The sequence below is a fragment of the Nannobrachium achirus genome (genome assembly GCF_963921795.1).
Source record: "Nannobrachium achirus genome assembly, chromosome: 10".
NCBI lineage: Eukaryota > Metazoa > Chordata > Actinopteri > Myctophiformes > Myctophidae > Nannobrachium > Nannobrachium achirus.
In genome coordinates this window covers 44,203,980-44,221,480 of record NC_137819.1, presented here as the reverse complement: position 1 = coordinate 44,221,480, position 17,501 = coordinate 44,203,980, and the positions used below count along the sequence as shown (strand labels likewise).

General features: G+C 42.9%; 1 protein-coding gene across 1 annotated transcript in view; it reads left to right on the top strand.

Moving 5' to 3' along the window:
- Positions 1–17,501, top strand: part of col16a1 (collagen, type XVI, alpha 1) — a 153,210-nt gene that overhangs the window by 85,649 nt on the left and 50,060 nt on the right. Inside the window, exons 15-34 of the mRNA XM_080735516.1 lie at positions 835–879; positions 1,515–1,610; positions 1,996–2,031; positions 3,554–3,598; positions 4,146–4,181; positions 4,840–4,962; positions 6,237–6,263; positions 6,824–6,859; positions 7,600–7,731; positions 8,794–8,838; positions 9,423–9,473; positions 9,565–9,699; positions 12,169–12,204; positions 13,466–13,573; positions 15,365–15,487; positions 15,595–15,648; positions 16,242–16,283; positions 16,746–16,781; positions 17,094–17,147; positions 17,260–17,328. Of these exons, the coding sequence (XP_080591642.1) occupies positions 835–879; positions 1,515–1,610; positions 1,996–2,031; positions 3,554–3,598; positions 4,146–4,181; positions 4,840–4,962; positions 6,237–6,263; positions 6,824–6,859; positions 7,600–7,731; positions 8,794–8,838; positions 9,423–9,473; positions 9,565–9,699; positions 12,169–12,204; positions 13,466–13,573; positions 15,365–15,487; positions 15,595–15,648; positions 16,242–16,283; positions 16,746–16,781; positions 17,094–17,147; positions 17,260–17,328 (1,329 nt within the window). The remainder of the gene's footprint in view (positions 1–834; positions 880–1,514; positions 1,611–1,995; positions 2,032–3,553; positions 3,599–4,145; positions 4,182–4,839; positions 4,963–6,236; positions 6,264–6,823; positions 6,860–7,599; positions 7,732–8,793; positions 8,839–9,422; positions 9,474–9,564; positions 9,700–12,168; positions 12,205–13,465; positions 13,574–15,364; positions 15,488–15,594; positions 15,649–16,241; positions 16,284–16,745; positions 16,782–17,093; positions 17,148–17,259; positions 17,329–17,501) is intronic.

Below are 17,501 nucleotides of genomic sequence, written 5' to 3'. Positions count from 1 at the left end.
GGGGGTCCGTGGCCAAATTCATATCATCTTGGGGGTCCTTAACATGAAAACGTTTGAGCACCACTGATAAGGAAACATAGGTTTCTTGCACACATTTTCACAATTTTTCAAAAATAGCAGATCTACAAGCTCGCAGCGCGGCACTCGGTGCCGCGCTGTGAGCTTGTATATCTGCAATTTTTCCAATAGGTAACATTCATGGGGGGCCCGCAGTGAACCCTTGTACCCAGGGCCCAGAATTTGGTGTGACGCCCCTGCGCACACACACACGCACGGAACATACCCTGAGACAATGCTTGTAGAGAAAGTCTGGGACAGATGGATTTGGTAGGGTGGATGAATCTTTTCTTTTTTTTTGAGCCAGCCAACCATCTGACATCGTGAATATGTATGCAAGGACGTGACTCAACTCCGGGAGTTTGAAAATATTGGTTTAATGATTAGACAGGGGATGCAACTATCGATTATTTTCATAGAGATTGTTCTCATTCTTACGTGTTACTTTTTTGATGAATCAAATAATATCTACTGTGTATATGTTTTGATATTATACTGGATGTCACTTGACCTGAACATTTTTCAAATTGATTGGAATTTGTAAAGGTTTGTCAAGCATGATAATTGTATTTTATTCAATATTTTGTATAATGTATTAGAAGCAAGAATCACTTATTAAATCAATTAGTTCCAAGAAAAGATTTATTTTTTTCTTAATGCCTGAACAGCTGCCATTTTTTAAATAGTTTTCTGCCGAAAACATAGTTACAGTGATGATGTCAGCGCCCCCCGCACTTATGCTGTCACTTCTCCATCTGTCTTGTCTCCGTTCCTCAGGGTCGAGCGGGGTCCGTCTGTGTCGTTGGCCCCAAGGGACAGAAGGTGTGTGAGTCTGGGAAACCCCAGTAACAACTTGTTAAACATTAAACATTTAAACATTCAATTAAGCCATTAAAACCATTACATTTTAGCCGCATAGCAACAGTTTTTCACAAAACTCTTAGGATTTAGAACAGTGGTTCTCAAAAATAGCAGATATTCAAGCTCACTGCGAGATTGTATTTCTGCTATTTTTGAACACTTTTGTTTGAATAATTTTGCATTTTTTAACATAAATGTTCTCTTCTGGGGGGGGGTCCCTGGCACAAAACATTCCGTCTCTGTCGGGCAGAAACCTTGTATCTCCAAGTTTCAAATTTGTACGTTTTTTGTTGTAAAGTAAAGCCCTGTTTCATCATACAATGTCGCACATAACTAGTGAAAATAGCAGATCCACAAGCACACAACGCCTCACTGTGCGAGGCGTTGTGTGCTTGTAGATCTGCTATTTTTACTATTTTAAATCATTTTTTAAAAAATGATAAATACGAAACGAACGGTTTTGGACATCGTGTACAAGGGGGTCCGCACCCAAATAAATATCATTTTGGGGTTCCTTGGTTTGAGAACAACAACAGTTTTTACTGTTTCAACTTTGCTTTTAAATGTGGCCTTTCTCTGAACTCGCCTTTTGCCAGGGTACCTCTGGTGGTGTGGGCCCAGAAGGCCTGGCAGGAGAGCCAGGGAAGCCAGGACTCCCAGGGCCAACCGGAGTTGGAAAACCAGGCCCACCAGTGAGTGTCAATTTTTTTGCAAAAGCATGGGTCGCACAGCTATGCGGTGAATTGGATGCACTGATGTTTTATTGTAATGTTTGTCGACCTCCTCAAAGTTTGTCTTATCGAAATGTTCTCGGAGACTGTCTTGGTTTGTTCAAAAAGTTCTCCAAGTGGATTTTGCATTCCAGGAGGATGGAGTTGTATCTGACAGGCGCAGACTCCTTGTTTCGGCTGTCGTTACCCTATGCTGAACCCAACAAGCTTTTTAATGTTTAATGTCTGCTTTACGTGCGAACGGTGGATTAAGAATAGACTTTGACGTAGCTGGCAGGTAGCTCTCAATTGCAATCCACGCATTGACCATGTGTAGTGAAGTATTCCTGTACTTTTTCCACCACAGGGCCTTGATGGTAAACCTGGTACAGACGGAGCCACGGTAGGATTACGTTGTATTGGTTTGCTGTTTTAATAATTATATATACGCTGATATAAGACAAATAGTGAGGCTTCACGTTCCCTCATTGGGACAGTTGAACTTAATGTTAATCTTGTCAAAGTCAAATCAAAGTTATTGTTAACCAGATGAACCCTAGCCGCAAATTGCAACACTAGATTTTATTTTAATCGGATGAATCTAGGGTTGCAATACCTCCCATAGGCAGCCAATGCATCAAAACAGTTTTTTGTTATCTGATTGTATTAAACATCGTCAAACTCACCAATATTGTGGCTGTATGGAAAGCTTAGAGTATCCTCTTTCTATCTGCAAAGAGTTTCTTTCATAAAACTCCATCGTAGACATGTTATGAGCTACTTTCTGTCAAGAAATCCGAGCAGACATGGTTTATTTTCTAAGTGTTGAACTTCGGAAGCGCTCGTCTTCTATTACGCAGCGTCCCGTTGCCTCCTGCATTATGTGACATTTAGAACCAGGTGGTACACAGGACCGCTGAGTGACTTCCCACAAGCGCTTCCAAACTCCAGCACTTAGAAAAAATAATCACCTGAAGCCAATTTCTTGATAGAAAGTAGCTCCTAACATGTCTACGGTTTATTTTTATGAAACAAACACTTTGCAGATAGAAAGAGGATACTCCAAGCTTTCCATACAGCCCCAATATTGGTGAGTTTGACGCTGTTTAATACAATCAGATAGCAAAAAACTGTTTTGATGCATTGGCTGCCTATGGGAGGTATTGCAACCCTAGATTCATCCGATTAAAATAAAATCTAGTGTTGCAATTTGCGGCTACATGAACCCTAGCATCCCTATTTTGAGTATGTCATAACATTCGGTGATAAGAGATTTGGTGTTGAGGGGACCAGGTATGTTCCCTTGGTGGGGTTGAACAGTTAAGTGTATCTACTGTACTCATTGGCATTTTGACCAGTGATAAACAAATGATCATCCATTTGTTATTGTGCTCGTTATCCAATCTCAGGTCTCAGAGTATAGCAGCCCTTTCCTGCAGCAACGCAGAATGTTGATAGTCAGTTGATAGTCTACTGTATATTTACCCACTTTCAATATAATGTACCTAATGCCTATTTTGGACATGATATACAGTAGGTGAAAATGTATGAAAGAAATTCCCCAAAATGCCCCAAATAAAAAGATGTAATGAAAATAAATCTACAAGCTTGCTTGTGAACTTGTAGATTGGCTGTTTTCTATTAGTCACCGGATGGAGTGTACACTACTGCTTTGTCAAGTGGTTAACCACATGAACCCTAACATCTCTATTCTGGGGCAAACATTAAGCCAAAATAGTTGATACGGTATACAAGCTCACAGTGTCTCGTGGGCTTGCAGATCGGCTCTTTTTGTGGAAGATAGTTGCTGTAAAGGGAAAAAAGCAGTGGACCAGGTATCGATCGGGGGTTTAAGTGTAGGGTTTAAGTGTTGACTATAACAATACATATACCTGAGTCTTTGCTTTTGCTTTCTTTATTCATAGGGGGACCCGGGAATTCCAGGGAAAGATGGAACATCAGGAGATCCGGTGAGTAAACAATGGTCGACATTTAGTCATAGAGTTATAATATATCTAGAGAGCGGATGGCCCCGCCCCCTCCTATTCATTTCAATGAAAGTTGCTCACCAGCACATGAAGCACCAGAGAAAAAAAAACACTCTACTTCCACAATTTACTTTATTAGAGCACCACATTTTGATGCCGAAGACTTGAGCATCGAGCAGGCGCACTAGGGTTTCAAATGGTAGATGCATCCGCAGTATTGGTTTTAAATGGGGAAGTCTTGCAATCCCCGATTTGACCACCAGGCGAGGGCAGCTTCACTGTTTTTCCGCGGTTCTGGCGGCTTGCATTTAGTGTAGGAGCTTCCTGGCTAAGAGCCAATGAATGAAAACCATACATTATAAATAGATAGATAGATAGATAGATAGATATTTCAGACACAATAGTTCCATATAAAAACTAAAATACAAAAAATAACAACAACATCAACTCAGACATAGCCTAAGTACCAGACTGTTACCTCGATGCATCCATCTGTGGTTTGAATGGGATTGTGCTGCTGTATTTCCAGGGACCCAGGGGACCAGGAGGCCATAAAGGAGAGAAGGTAACATTAACTTCTTGCTACCTGTAGTGTTAATGCTGGAATCAATGGACCTGTTTGTCCCAAGGCATAATACAGTGTACAGTATGTACTGTAAGTCCGTCCTGTGAGTGTCTACCCATAGTATTCTATTTGTATTTGCCTGTGTTCTTGTGTGTTTACCTGTGTGCTCATGTTGTGACAGTCTTCCTACAATGCTGATCACTGAAAGAAGACTGTCTGTCACAACATGAGCACACAGATGTAAACCTATCTGGGAACTGAATCGTCTCTGTCGGGTGGAAACCTCTTCTGTCCAAAACTGTTACTTTTCAGGATTCAAATTGACACACGGTAAAGTAGCAGACAAGCTCTGCTACTTTTGATACGTTTGTGTGATGCTGTAGTATGATCACGTAAGGCATTAATTTACGAGAAAAAAAAAAAAGAATATGAAGATAGAGGTTTCTGCCCAACAGCAAAGATAGATAATAGTAACTGAAGACACACACACACACACACACACACACACACACACACACACACACACACACACACACACACACACACACACACACACACACACACACACACAAACACAAACACACGCGCGCACACACACATACACTCGCATGCACACACATACAGTATACTGTAGGTGTGACTTGTGTCTGTGCCCCAGGGAGACCCATGTGAGGTGTGCCCCGTGCTGCCCGCAGATCTTGGCAACACAGTGGCTCTTCAGGGCAAACCGGGACCTAAGGGAGAGCCTGGAGTACCAGGGATCGGAGAGAGAGGGCCAGCTGTGAGTATACGACTTGTCATGAATCAGTGGCATGAGTGACAAAATGTTTGTAGTAATAATAACCATAATGATAATAACAGATTATTTTCAGTTCACAGAGAGGTTGCGGAATATGTGTGAGAGACCTCTGTGCCGTTTCACAGCAGCCTACATGCTGAACACTGTAAATCAGTGGTTCCCAAACGTTTAAGCTCAAGACCCAAATATACTGTATGTTTTTTTTAATGTAGGAAAAGAAAATGGGATTTTCAAGTCATGACCCATAAAAATTGATCTGTGACCCACAAATGAGTCCCGACTGTTTGGGAAACTGTAAACAACATTGAGACAGTGAAGAAAGTAAAAAAAAAAAAAACACAGCATGCACATTACTATTAGACACGTTTAAAAGTTCAGGTCAGGTGTGCCCTGATAATTCAGACCTCCAACTGCCTTGCATTCTGCAGCATCAGCGGAAACTCCCCAGGGTGACTTGCTAAACATTTCAGTGCCAAATAATGGATGTGGTATGAATTTACAGCAGAGTAGCGATACTTGAGCACTTGCTCAAATTAATGTGTGTATTTGTTTAGAGTACTTACTCATTCTGTAGCGAGGGACTTTTTTTCTTCTCCTCCCTTTGTCATGACTTGCTTTTTAACCCTTACAACAATTTTGTTGGCAGCAGCACAAAGGTAGACACCATGAGACAACCTCTGCAAGTGTGTAGTCTCCAAGGCATGGGTCGCTTTATTCTGTCAATATAATGTCTAAATCTCTCTCTCTCTCTCTCTCTCTCTCTCTCTCTCTCTCTCTCTCTCTCTCTCTCTCTCTCTCTCTCTCTCTCCCATGTGCAAGAACCCACTGGGCTTAAATGTGTGTATTTTTTGCAGTCATTCTGCCTTGTTCTCCAGTTACCCCCCCATAGGAGGGGATGGGGAAATGATTTCTCCGTCTCTGAGAAAGCATACATCTCGCAACGCCTTATGAGATTCTGGTGTGCAACGATTTCCGATCGTGCCAGAATCCATCTGTCATACCTGGTTAAGAAGACAAGTGCGGGGAGAGAACGAGTGTGTGTGTGACTGCGTTAGTGTATGTGTTCGTGTGTGTGTGTGTGTGTGTGTGTGTGTGTGTGTGTGTGTGTGTGTGTGTGTGTGAGAGAGGGAATGAAAGACAGAGCTAGGGAGAGAGATGAGAGATACCATAGTGTACTTGTTCCCTGCCTCTTGACGTACCTCTCAACTTCATTTCTACCCTCTCTTTCCACACCCCATCTCCTGTCTCTTCATCAGGGCCTTGAAGGAGGAGATGGGAAGAAGGTATGGAGCTGTTAGATTACATTCCTTTTTGTGTTAATATTTCTGGAAGCATGACATAGTACAGTATATAGTGTATACAGTACATTCCCATACATTGATATTTTTTGAAACATTAGCATTGTCAATGTATCCGTGGTAGATGCAGTTAAACCAGCTAAAATAACCTTCACCTGACATGCAGGAGCAGATAATACTAGGACATGTGTATGCGCGGCATGCACAACACTGACGCACTTGAGGGTACCATCCTTCTTCTTCAATGTGTGTGTGTGTGTGTGTGTGTGTGTGTGTGTGTGTGTGTGTGTGTGTGTGTGAGAGAGAGAGAGAGATGAAGTATGTGCTGTTTATATTGCATGATTAATATCTTTCGTGTGGCACATTAGGCCGATGCACCTCAAAGCACACAGACACGCACACGCACACGCACGCACGCACACACACACACACACACACACACACACACACACACACACACACACACACACACACACACACACACACACACACACACAGCACGGTATGTGGGGACTAATTTGGCGTCTGTGTTTGTGTTTTGGCAGGGAGAGCGAGGATCAGATGGTTCCAAAGGCGAAAAGGTTAGCTTGGCTTTCCTCTAAGACTCAAGGATCAACAACTTCTTGCACAGTGTACACTATCCCGATAGCCTCATTCAGCACTTAATTAGTGTGTCTGCGTGTCTGACTCTGGTATTTTGTTGCACTGGTCGAACAGCATTTGTGAATGTATTTGTAAATGGGTTGTAGTAGCAGATACAGGTATAGTTACATATGTGGGTTTTGATGAGTGCCTGTTTGAAAGTCAATCAAGTACTGTACTTATGTTGGCATTAAGCCTAATTTATACTTGGTTGTACAATGATGTCCTACCCGTATAGAAAATAACCGATCGACAAGCTTGTCGCCGTGTGACACGCTGTGAGTTTGTCGTTTATTATTCGCTATTTTTGTTGTGCGAGCACGAATTAGGCATTAAGCGCCTTCCAGACGGACAGAGTGATGTAGGCGTTCTCGCTTGGATCAGCAGGGATCACGCAGCGAGTAAACTGTTCAAAGATGACCACCATCTAGCCCTTGCTGCCCGCGAGTCGAGTGCATGCATTAAACAAGCATGTGGGATTTCTCGGGACCGTGCCTGCTCGCCTCTACGTCCCTCAACTCCTCTGCGCGTCCCAAATAATCGCCCGCCTCTCATTGAAAATGAATTACTCCTTGTTATCTTTGATGCTATCTGAGGCCGGTGAACCAACTGTAAACAAGAGTATGAATGATTTGCAGATCCTCTGTGACTTCAGCCTCATTTGTCTCACATGCTCTAGGGAGAAGCGTGTGCTGTGTGCCCCACCCTTGGAGAGCTCCCGGCCAACCTCATCAATGGTCCCGTGGAGTCTCAAAACCTGATTCTAAAAGGGGAGAAGGGGGAGCCTGGTGTGGGACAGAAAGGTGAACTGGTGAGTGTCTTGTTAGAGAAGAAACAGATGTAATGAGCCTGGCCAAGAGGTACTGATAACAAGCGGAGGGGAAGGATTCAGGTTTAATCTAAAACAAGGGAAAAGAATGAAACAGCCCAGGTGATGAAAGAGCTTGATGTATTTAGTTTGGAAACCATCGGCCACGCATTTGTTTGCATTGCAGTGTTGTTTGCCTGTGGAGGGATGATAATGGTGTTGATATATACAGATGATGGATGGTTGGTGATGGATCTGTTTTTTTGCCACTATGCAGGGAGAGATTGGACCGCATGGATTCGCCGGCCCCAAAGGAGAAAGGGTAAGTATCTGTAACAGCACAGCACGGGGGGAGGGCAGGGGGGCATCGGTAAGAGATTAACAAGTGTTCAGGTGTGCGGGCCTCACCCAGTGGGATGCTGGATATGGTTTTTAAACGGGGAACCCATGAGGGACGTAATCACAGTGGTAGACTAATGTTAGGCCCCTATCAGGCTCTGCTGCAGGGAGGCTGCTCAGCGGGTGTCTTATTAGTAAAACGCTAAGGTAGCAGAACCAGCTAAAAGCAGAAGCATCAGGGGACATCTCCCTGCAGGGTGCACCTCGCTGTGGCATGAGCGTTTACAATTAAAATGATCCCATCCATTGTTACTTTTATTAAAGCTGCAATCCATATTTTTTGCGTGTGTGAATAAGACATTGATTTTGACCAATCTGTATGGTAGATTATGTCAATTCGATACAACTAACACAACTGTGTTTGTAGTGGGTGTCCGTTCTTGCTCTTCTACTCCCAAACAGGATTTCTGTATTTGCTCGGCAGTTGAAATTGTGGCGCTCGCACGGACAACCTGGGATAACCCGTGTGTAGGACCCCAAAAAAAGTTTGCAGCTTGCAGGATTGCAGCTTTAACTCGTGTATTCAGATAAACTTATTTTCCGCCTTTTCCATGAGTACAGGTAGTAATGTAGCTGATGGCGAAAGTTGCGAAACTATCTCTTTGAATGTGACCGTTTTATATATTTTTTTCTGCTGTCAAAATTAAATGTGTGTGTATATGACAGGGAAAAGTTGGATCCAGGGGACCCAGTGGCAAGGACGGCGGCAAGGTGAGAGTCCACGAGTGTAATAATAACATTATCTGGGTGCTCATAGTGCTCAACATTCAACATCATATGTTTTGTTGTCAGTTTAAAGGGAAACTAGTGCATACAAACACTCTCCCCCTTCCCCTCTCTGACAGGCATCAAACAGGTTGTCTTTGATGCTTTAATTGATTAGAGAGATCCCTAATGAGTACAGAGCGAGCTTGACACTTGCATGGCCCAATAAATCAACTCAGTGCACAGCCCCTTTGAAGTTCAAAGGTCGAGCTCCCCCCTCCCCTCACAGACTTTTCTGTCCCTGCAAAGGAAGAATGTCAACATAAACAATAAACCAAAATTGTTTATTGGCTTAAAGTAGGCTTTAAATAGGCTTAAAGTTACCTAGTTTCCCTTTAATACCACACACACACACACACACACACACACACACAGTATGTGTGTAGATGGGGAAAAGTGGGTTTAAGTGGTCTCTGCAGCCTGAATTAAAAATGTAATATTTATGTATTATACATTTGGATGCCATTTCACATTCCTTGCCATTTCATTTCCACCTGCTGTACATTGTTTCTGTTTTATTTATTTCACAGGGAGAGCAGGGGCAGCATGGTCTGGGCGAACCTGGCCCCAAGGGAGCCAAGGTGGGTATGAGTTATCTTGTATCCCCCTGTGTGTCTTTGAGCTTGTCCGTCCCTGAGTGACAGCCATGTTGACCGTGTGCCTTTCCCCCAGGGCGAGTGTGGCGTGTGCCAGCCCTCCGAGTTTGGCAGCAGTCCCTCCAGCATCAAATTGCCAGAGGGAGTAACTGGCAAACCCGGCCTCCCGGGGCCTCCCGGCCTTCCAGGGCTCGAAGTTGAGGGCAAACAGGTGAGGTCATTGTCTCCACCAGCCGAAGGCTGAGGGAGAGTATGTTTTCGCCCCTGTCCGTGCGTCCGTGCGTGGGTCCGTCCGTCCTCCGAGTTTGTTACCAGCTAATCTCCGCCACCGTTGGCCCGGTCGCTGCCAAAATGAGCACACATACTCCCTGGATGCCAATTCAGAACCTCTGCCCCACATTTTTCAGATGGCCCTGTTCTAGCGCCACCATGAGGCCGATGTTTGCAAAACACATTTCTGTACACTACTCCTACAGATTTTGTCCAAAAATCACGCAAATTGGTAGACAGTATCTCTACAGTCATGTGATCGACACGGATCTGTCTGATTGTCCATATTCCATCCTGATTGGCTGATATTGGCTTTCAAAGTTTGTAAGATTGGTCCATTTTGGACAAAATGCCTCAAATCACAAACGCAGAGCGCAATTATCACGCAATCACGCACACACGTTCCCACTAGGACGAGGAAGAAATGCCACATCAAATTTCGGAAATCAGCCTCATGGTGGCGCTATAACAGGTCGATTCGTGGTTTTACCTATAACTCCACCGATCCGTTTCAAACTTTGTAAGCGCACTCACTGGATGCCAATTCAGAACCTCTGCCCCACATTTTTCACATGGGCCTGTTCTAGCACCACCAGGAGGCCAATTTGTGCAAAACTGCCTCATGGTGGCGCTATAACAGGCCAATTTGTGGATTTACCTATAACTCCACCGATCAGTTTCAAACTTTGTAAGCGCACTCCATATAGGCCAAGGAAAAAAACATTTCCTTGCATTTTTCACATCAGCCTTTTATAGCGCCACCAGGAGGCCGACTTATGTAAGACACATTTTTGGATATTACTCCTTCAGATTTTACCCACAATTAACACAAATCAGTACACAGTATCTCTACAGTCATATGATCAAGACGGATCTGACCCGTATTAAATATTCCATCCTGATTGGCTAAGATTGGCCTCCAAACTTTGCAGGATTGATCCGTTTCGAACAAAATGCCTCAAATCAAACACAGCGTGCAATTGTAATGAAATTGTGCACGCACATTCGCAAAAGGCCAAGGAAGAAATTACACTACAAAATGTTCAAATCAGCCTCATGGTGGCGCCATGAACGGTCTAAGATTGGTGAAGAACACATGCCACCCTTTTTACATTTGCCTATTATAGCACCACCAGGACGCGTGGCCTGGTGGAGACATGTGCTCGGAAGAGCACTTCTTCTAGTTCTGTCTTGTTATAGTTGGGAACACGTTCGCTGTCCAGCTAGTTCAGACTAACGTATATGAAGACTGTTGGTTCCGACTTACTTTATACATATCTTTTTTCAGTCAAATTTACTTCATTTTTAACATATCGTCGCTGTCGACTGAATGCTTTGTATATCCAACACTGTTCCTTCTCAGTAAAGAACATGTGTTCCATTGTAGTTGTTTGGTCACAAGCTCTTGTTCAGTACTGTACAGCTATTTTTGCTACTCTTCTTATGACATACAGTACAAGAATAAAATAGGACATTTATTTATTTATGCCTTTAACAGCAATGACATCATGTTTCGGACTGAAGCAGTTTCAGATTTACTGTTTATCATTCGGGTATCCAAAAAATAAGTACAAATAAATATAGATGATTACTTGGACATTTGTCATACCACTGAGTCTATCCCGCAGAGAGCAAGTGTATCATATGCATGCAGCCTAGCGCGACATTGGCTAAGGAGAATAGCAATGAATGTTGTTTGATAATTTGTTTTTCCGCCCATATAGCAGCATTTATTTACACTATTAGAAAATCACACTTGATCAACACTTTAAATTAATAGATTACCATTACCGTTAACGAGGAACTGCCCTGGTGAAGGAAGCGTTATAGATCCCACAGGGATTATCTAACCGTGTGGGGAGAAGTTGGCTCTGAATACACAAGGCGTGCTGTTGGCGTGCCTCCCTCTCCATTGTTGGTACACAGCCATACTGTGAACAGTGGAAGGCTTCCTTTTTCATCTCTTATCACTCCCCTCACCCCGGGCAAATAAAGGCTGGGTGTGTTATAAAATACATTATGCTGATCCAAAGTTATTTGTAGTCTACAGTCATACAGATTAGCTTGTTTGGAAAATGACTTCAACCAATGAACTTACCCAAAGAGCAAAGCAACTGTAATACATACAATATTATGCAATTATGGTCATACAGGGATTTCCCTGTTAACTACAGAATTATATCAGCAAGTCTAATCAATCCCTTTGGCTTAGTTCATATCTGCATCAGTCCCTTTGGCTTAGTTCATATCTGCATCAGTCCCCCTGGTGTGTGTGCTTTTGTGTCGACACAATCGCTTTCCCCGGAAGGGATCGAGGAATGCATAGAACTTGTAGATTATCTCTGATCTGCATGTGTTTGTATTCCATGTTCATATTTTCATTGCATTGCTTTTTGTTTACATTATGCAGGGCCCTCCAGGTCTTGCTGGTGTGCAGGGAGAGAAAGTAAGTTCCTCTTAGCAACATCTTACAAAAATCCTTCAATGGTACATTAATTACATAGGGCAAGTAATACTCTTTGCCGAATTCATTCCACCTTTAACCATTTTAATGTCCTACTATGATGCCTCAGGGGTAATTTGTGTGAAGAAGAAAAGAAAACAAAAACATAAATAAACATTTGTTGATCCCCAGAGGGAAATGCAGGTGTCATAGCAGTAGTGAGAATGAAACACAGGAGAAGTAAGCGTGAGATTCAAGAACCAAACCAAGTTAAGACTAAAGATAATTAAGAATAGATACCTTCACTAGATCTGTTTCCTATTGTAACTACACTGTAAAAATGTGCAGTTGATGCGTTTACTGGTGGGTCTATTAACAGTTGAACACAGAGTATACTGTATGTACAGTCTAACAAGTAATATACAGTATGTGAATGAATCTATGTACCGTCTAGTATCAACAGTGAATGAATATACAGTATGGTTTATATCTGGTTTGTATTTTATGACCGTCCCGATAACATGAAATAACTTAACCCACTCGTCTACAGAGAAATTAGACTGCTTCACATCCCCATCAGCCTTCAGGGATACTTGGACAACCTTAAACAATCTGATGGACCGAGAATATCCGTACGAAAATCATTCCACATCAGATTAATTTACGTCAGGGGAGAGCAGGCGTTCCGCCTTAATTTAGGGAGCAACTGTGCTATTTGAAAGACTCGTCCACCTCATTGAACCCAAAGTCTTTTGGAAAATGAATCCTTTTGCTCCTTAATACAAAAGTGTCCTCAAAGGAGTCACGCTACCTTAAACAACCTCCAAACTCATCTGGCTTAACTTGCCGATAATACTTTAGTTTACAGTAAGGGAACTGGAAGGGGAATCTACAGATGAAAGCAATGGAGAAAAAGGAAATTGAAATTCAATGCGTGCATGCGCGCGTGTGTGTGTGTGTGTGTGTGAGTGTGAACGTCGGGGCATATCGTCGTCGTCGGGTAAAAACCTTGTATGTCCAAAACCGTTCGTTTTGGATTTTTCATTTTAAAAATGATTTAAACCAGTGAAAACAGCTGATCTACAAGCACGCACCGCAAGGCGTTGTGTGCTTGTAGATCTGCTGTTTTCACTACTTTTGCGTGACGGCCTTGTGCGATGAAGCAGGGCTTTACTTTGCGAAAGAACATACAAATTTGAAACTTGGAGATACGAGGTTTCCACACGACAACGACGATATGATAATCATGTCTCGCCGTTGCCAGGGAGACCAGGGAGAGCAAGGAGACAATGGATTGGATGGAGCAGTAGGAGCCCCGGGGCTGCCTGGAGAGCCTGGACGAGATGGAGTAATGGGCTTTAAGGGAGAGAAGGTAAGTGATGCTTGAACTGCCGGGTCAGATCAGTTTATCTTCTCCGCCAGGCCGGGCGGCCTATCACCTGATAAACTCTGCCATATTTGGACTAGGATGATGGAGTTAATTAAGTGAGACGTAGATAAGTTAGCAAGATGTGTCGGGTAGCTCCATATATGGAGTAACAATCTTCAGTGGGTCATGTCGGGGAGATAGGCTAAGAGTAGAGTATTCTGCTTGCCTCTTGAGCTTAAGGGTAATTGAGAAGTGAAGCCATGTCGTCATTTGTGCGTAATGTCGCCCTCTAGGGGGTTCATGCTGGTATTGTTTTGTATTGAAATCGCCATTGGGGAATCTGCGATCGCCGCATATAAGGACTGTGTTAAAAAAATAAACACACCATGTGCGCGTTTCTGTCAGCGGGGGGGTTCTGCATAGTTTATGATATTCATTCATATCTGATATAGCCTGTTGTAACTCGTTTCTAGCGTTTATTGTGTTACTCTTTGGGTAAATCTGTACATTTCCACCTTAGTCGATGCTTCATATCCATTTGGGTCAATCCGAGAGCATGGTGTGTTTATATTTTTAACACAGTTCTTATATGCGGTGATCGCAAATTCCCCAATGGCGATTTGAATACAAAACAATACCAGCATGAACCCCCTAGAGGGCGACATTTCACGCCATTTCACGGAAGTGACATCACACTTCATAATGGCCACCCTTTATATAGTACTTCGCTGCGTGCTTGTGACATCAGAGACCATCAGACTGATGTCAGCACTAGATATCCTCGCTGGCTGCATATATGGAGCTGTAGATTGTTCTAGGTTCATGGAGTTTATTAGGTGAGACCTAGATAAGATGTCTCGGGTAGCTCCATATATGGAGTAACAAGCTTCAGTGGGTTCACTATGGCGCGACCTCGCCCGTTGGGGTGAGGTCGCTTCTTGCCCTTAGGGAATCTTACTGGTAGTGTAATAGTGTAAAATTGTAATAGTGTAAGAGGTGTAATTATTATTATTATTACTGCTACTACTTTTGCTTTGTTTAGAGTGTACAGAGAGAGAATTTCAAGGTCAGGGAGGTCGCTGACATGATACACCCCACGTCTCAACCCTGAATCGAAATTGTGATTATGGTCACCGCCTTACCTAGACAATTACCAATTTGCCCCATTATTGATTCTGATAGAAAGGCCTAAATTAGAAACACCTTTATGTAAAGCTTTGCCCCAGAGACCAACATGCATTTTAGCTCTATTGCAACTAGGTTGCATTGGTGTCGAAAAAAAATGTCGTCAGCAACACACCAATAGGCGACATTTGGGCCATCCCAACAAATCATGTACTGTACTGCCTCTAAGGCACAATGTCATGTTCTCTGACCATTTGTCAATCTTTTTTTTCCCCACTTGTATTCATTTGATAGGGATTAACAATCAAATTTGAGTTTGTCCATCAACATTCAGCTAAGCATTAAGTTACAGTAATGAACCACTTCATGGGTACTTATGTGTAATGGTTACCAACACGCAATTAAAATACTGCGTTTTGACTAAGTGATGTTGTAGTTTTGCTAATCAGCATAGCAGTCATAACTATTACCTCCAAAATTAATCATAGAGATTTTACTTGACGATTAACGATTTAATTATGTTGGAACATTATGAATAGAAATGTCATTTTGGTTTGGCTTTTAGGGTGCACAGGGCAAATATTACAACACACATGACGATAGCATCTGCTGTGCGACAGGTTGCAAGCCGTGTTTGTCTGCTGATTTTACAATACTGTGTGCTGATAGGGCGATGCCTGTACCAGCTGTCCCTCTGTGGGCACAGTAGGGGTTGATGGAGTAGCTGTACCAGGACCCAAAGGAGAGAGGGGAGAGCCCGGCCCAACAGGACAAGGAAAGGCTGGCAAACATGTAAGCAAAAACAAACAAAATGTTTTGACTACCACATGCCTTTTCTGGATTTTCTTTTCCTTCTTTCTCATAGCCATTTCTTGTTTCTTTTGCTCGTTCTTTCATAGGGAAAACCAGGCTTGCCAGGCGCACAGGGTCCCGCCGGGCCCAAAGGAAGCCAAGTACTGAAGCCTATTACTTATCATTATCTTTGTAATTGCATGGTGAATGGGGTTCAGTCAAGCGTGTTTGTGATCCCTCACTGAATCATCTACTGCAGGGGTTTTCAAAGTGGGTGACGGGGCACCCTGGGGTGCCGTGATGCCAGTCCAGGGGTGCCACGAGATAATTTGATAATATTTGGAATTCATCAATATCACTACATCAATATCACTTCACTATGCTTAGTAAAACAGACCTGATTTGCACTGTATTTGATGAGTTCTTTTTCCTTCTACGACAACTCTCTTCACCAAAAATAGCCGATCTACAAGCTCACAACGCGTCACAATGTGACGCGTTGTGAGCTTGTAGATCGGCTATTTTTGGTGAACCTTCCCCCCAGAATAGGCATGCTGGGGTTCAAGTGGTTAAACGTCAAGTATAACGTTATTTTCAGTCAGTTCTGATGGAAACAGATATTTCTCCAATAGGATGTAAGATTCTAAAAATTAACATTGTAATTCAGGGAAAAAGTTATTTACAGGGGTGCCCTGAGTCATAAAAGTTTGAAAACCCCTGATCTACTGTATCCATGTTGTCCTGCCCCCTATAGGGTGATGCTGGAATTGCTGGTGTTGGCCTACCAGGACCACAGGTAAAGGCAAATCGTCGTGGTTACATTTCATTGCCTTTCATGGTTTTAACAAATCTGTCACGCAAACACACAGGATATTAGCAGTCTATACTACATTCACCTGTAATAACACAAGGGTCTTAGAGTTCCCCATTCTTCAACAGATTTTAGGATTACAAGGCTGTAAATCTTCAGATCAAACCATAATCCCTTTGGCTTAGTTTTAAAACTCTCTTCATTCCTCGGTTGTCCTGGATTGTGCCGCTGGATGGGGAGCCTCTGGGAGACGATGGCCAGGCCTTCTCCCATACTGTGTAGATGGATCTCTTTCTCACAGTCATAAACCACGTAGATCTCCTCTGCCAGAACTCTTGTCTTTTGTTCTTGCTCTTTCTGTGTTATTTCTGGGTCTATTCTTGTCTTGTTATGTCGTCATGTGTGTAGTTTTCATGTTTTCTTTGGCCATTATCATCCGTTTAACAGGGCGTGGAGGGACCAAGAGGCCTTCCGGGACTTGCAGTAAGTATAAATCAGGCGTTTCTCTTATTAGGTCAAAGCCCTACTTTTCATGGCTGCATGTTTTTTACACTATTGATATTTTGAGGTGAGCCGTCGGGATTTTCTTTTATTCTTTTTTCTCTTTACATATTGTGACATTATTACATTTTTTCTTAAATGTTAACTTTTTTCTTTTCTATTTAGTTGGAATTGGGATTGAGACGAAACTTTGGCCAAATTACGATAGATGACTAATGTCGTGGATCTAATCCGAGATCCACACTGTTATTAGAGCCTGTCTTGTTGCTTCAATCTCTTCTGGTTTGTTTCCAGGGACCTCAGGGAGACGGTGGGCTACCTGGATCTGTTGGCCCCACTGGCATAACGGTACTGTACCACAAATCCTGGTTTTATTCTCTGACTTCATGATTCTACTATACAGTGCATGCAATAAGGAAGTATTGATTGGTTTATTGGTATTCATGTACCCTGATTATAGGGCCCCCAAGGAGAAATCGGGCCTCCCGGGCCTGAAGGGCCAATGGGATTGGGAGTGCAGGGACCCCCGGTAAGATAGTAAGGTGTTTTTGTATATGACTGCTGGTAAAACTGTATACAATGGTGACTGTCGGTGCTGCATGTACTGTATAAAATATGTGACCCAGCGCAGCAAATACATGGTCATCCCACTGCGACGTGTAATCTGATTTTGTTTAATATATATAGGGTTAGGGTTTTATA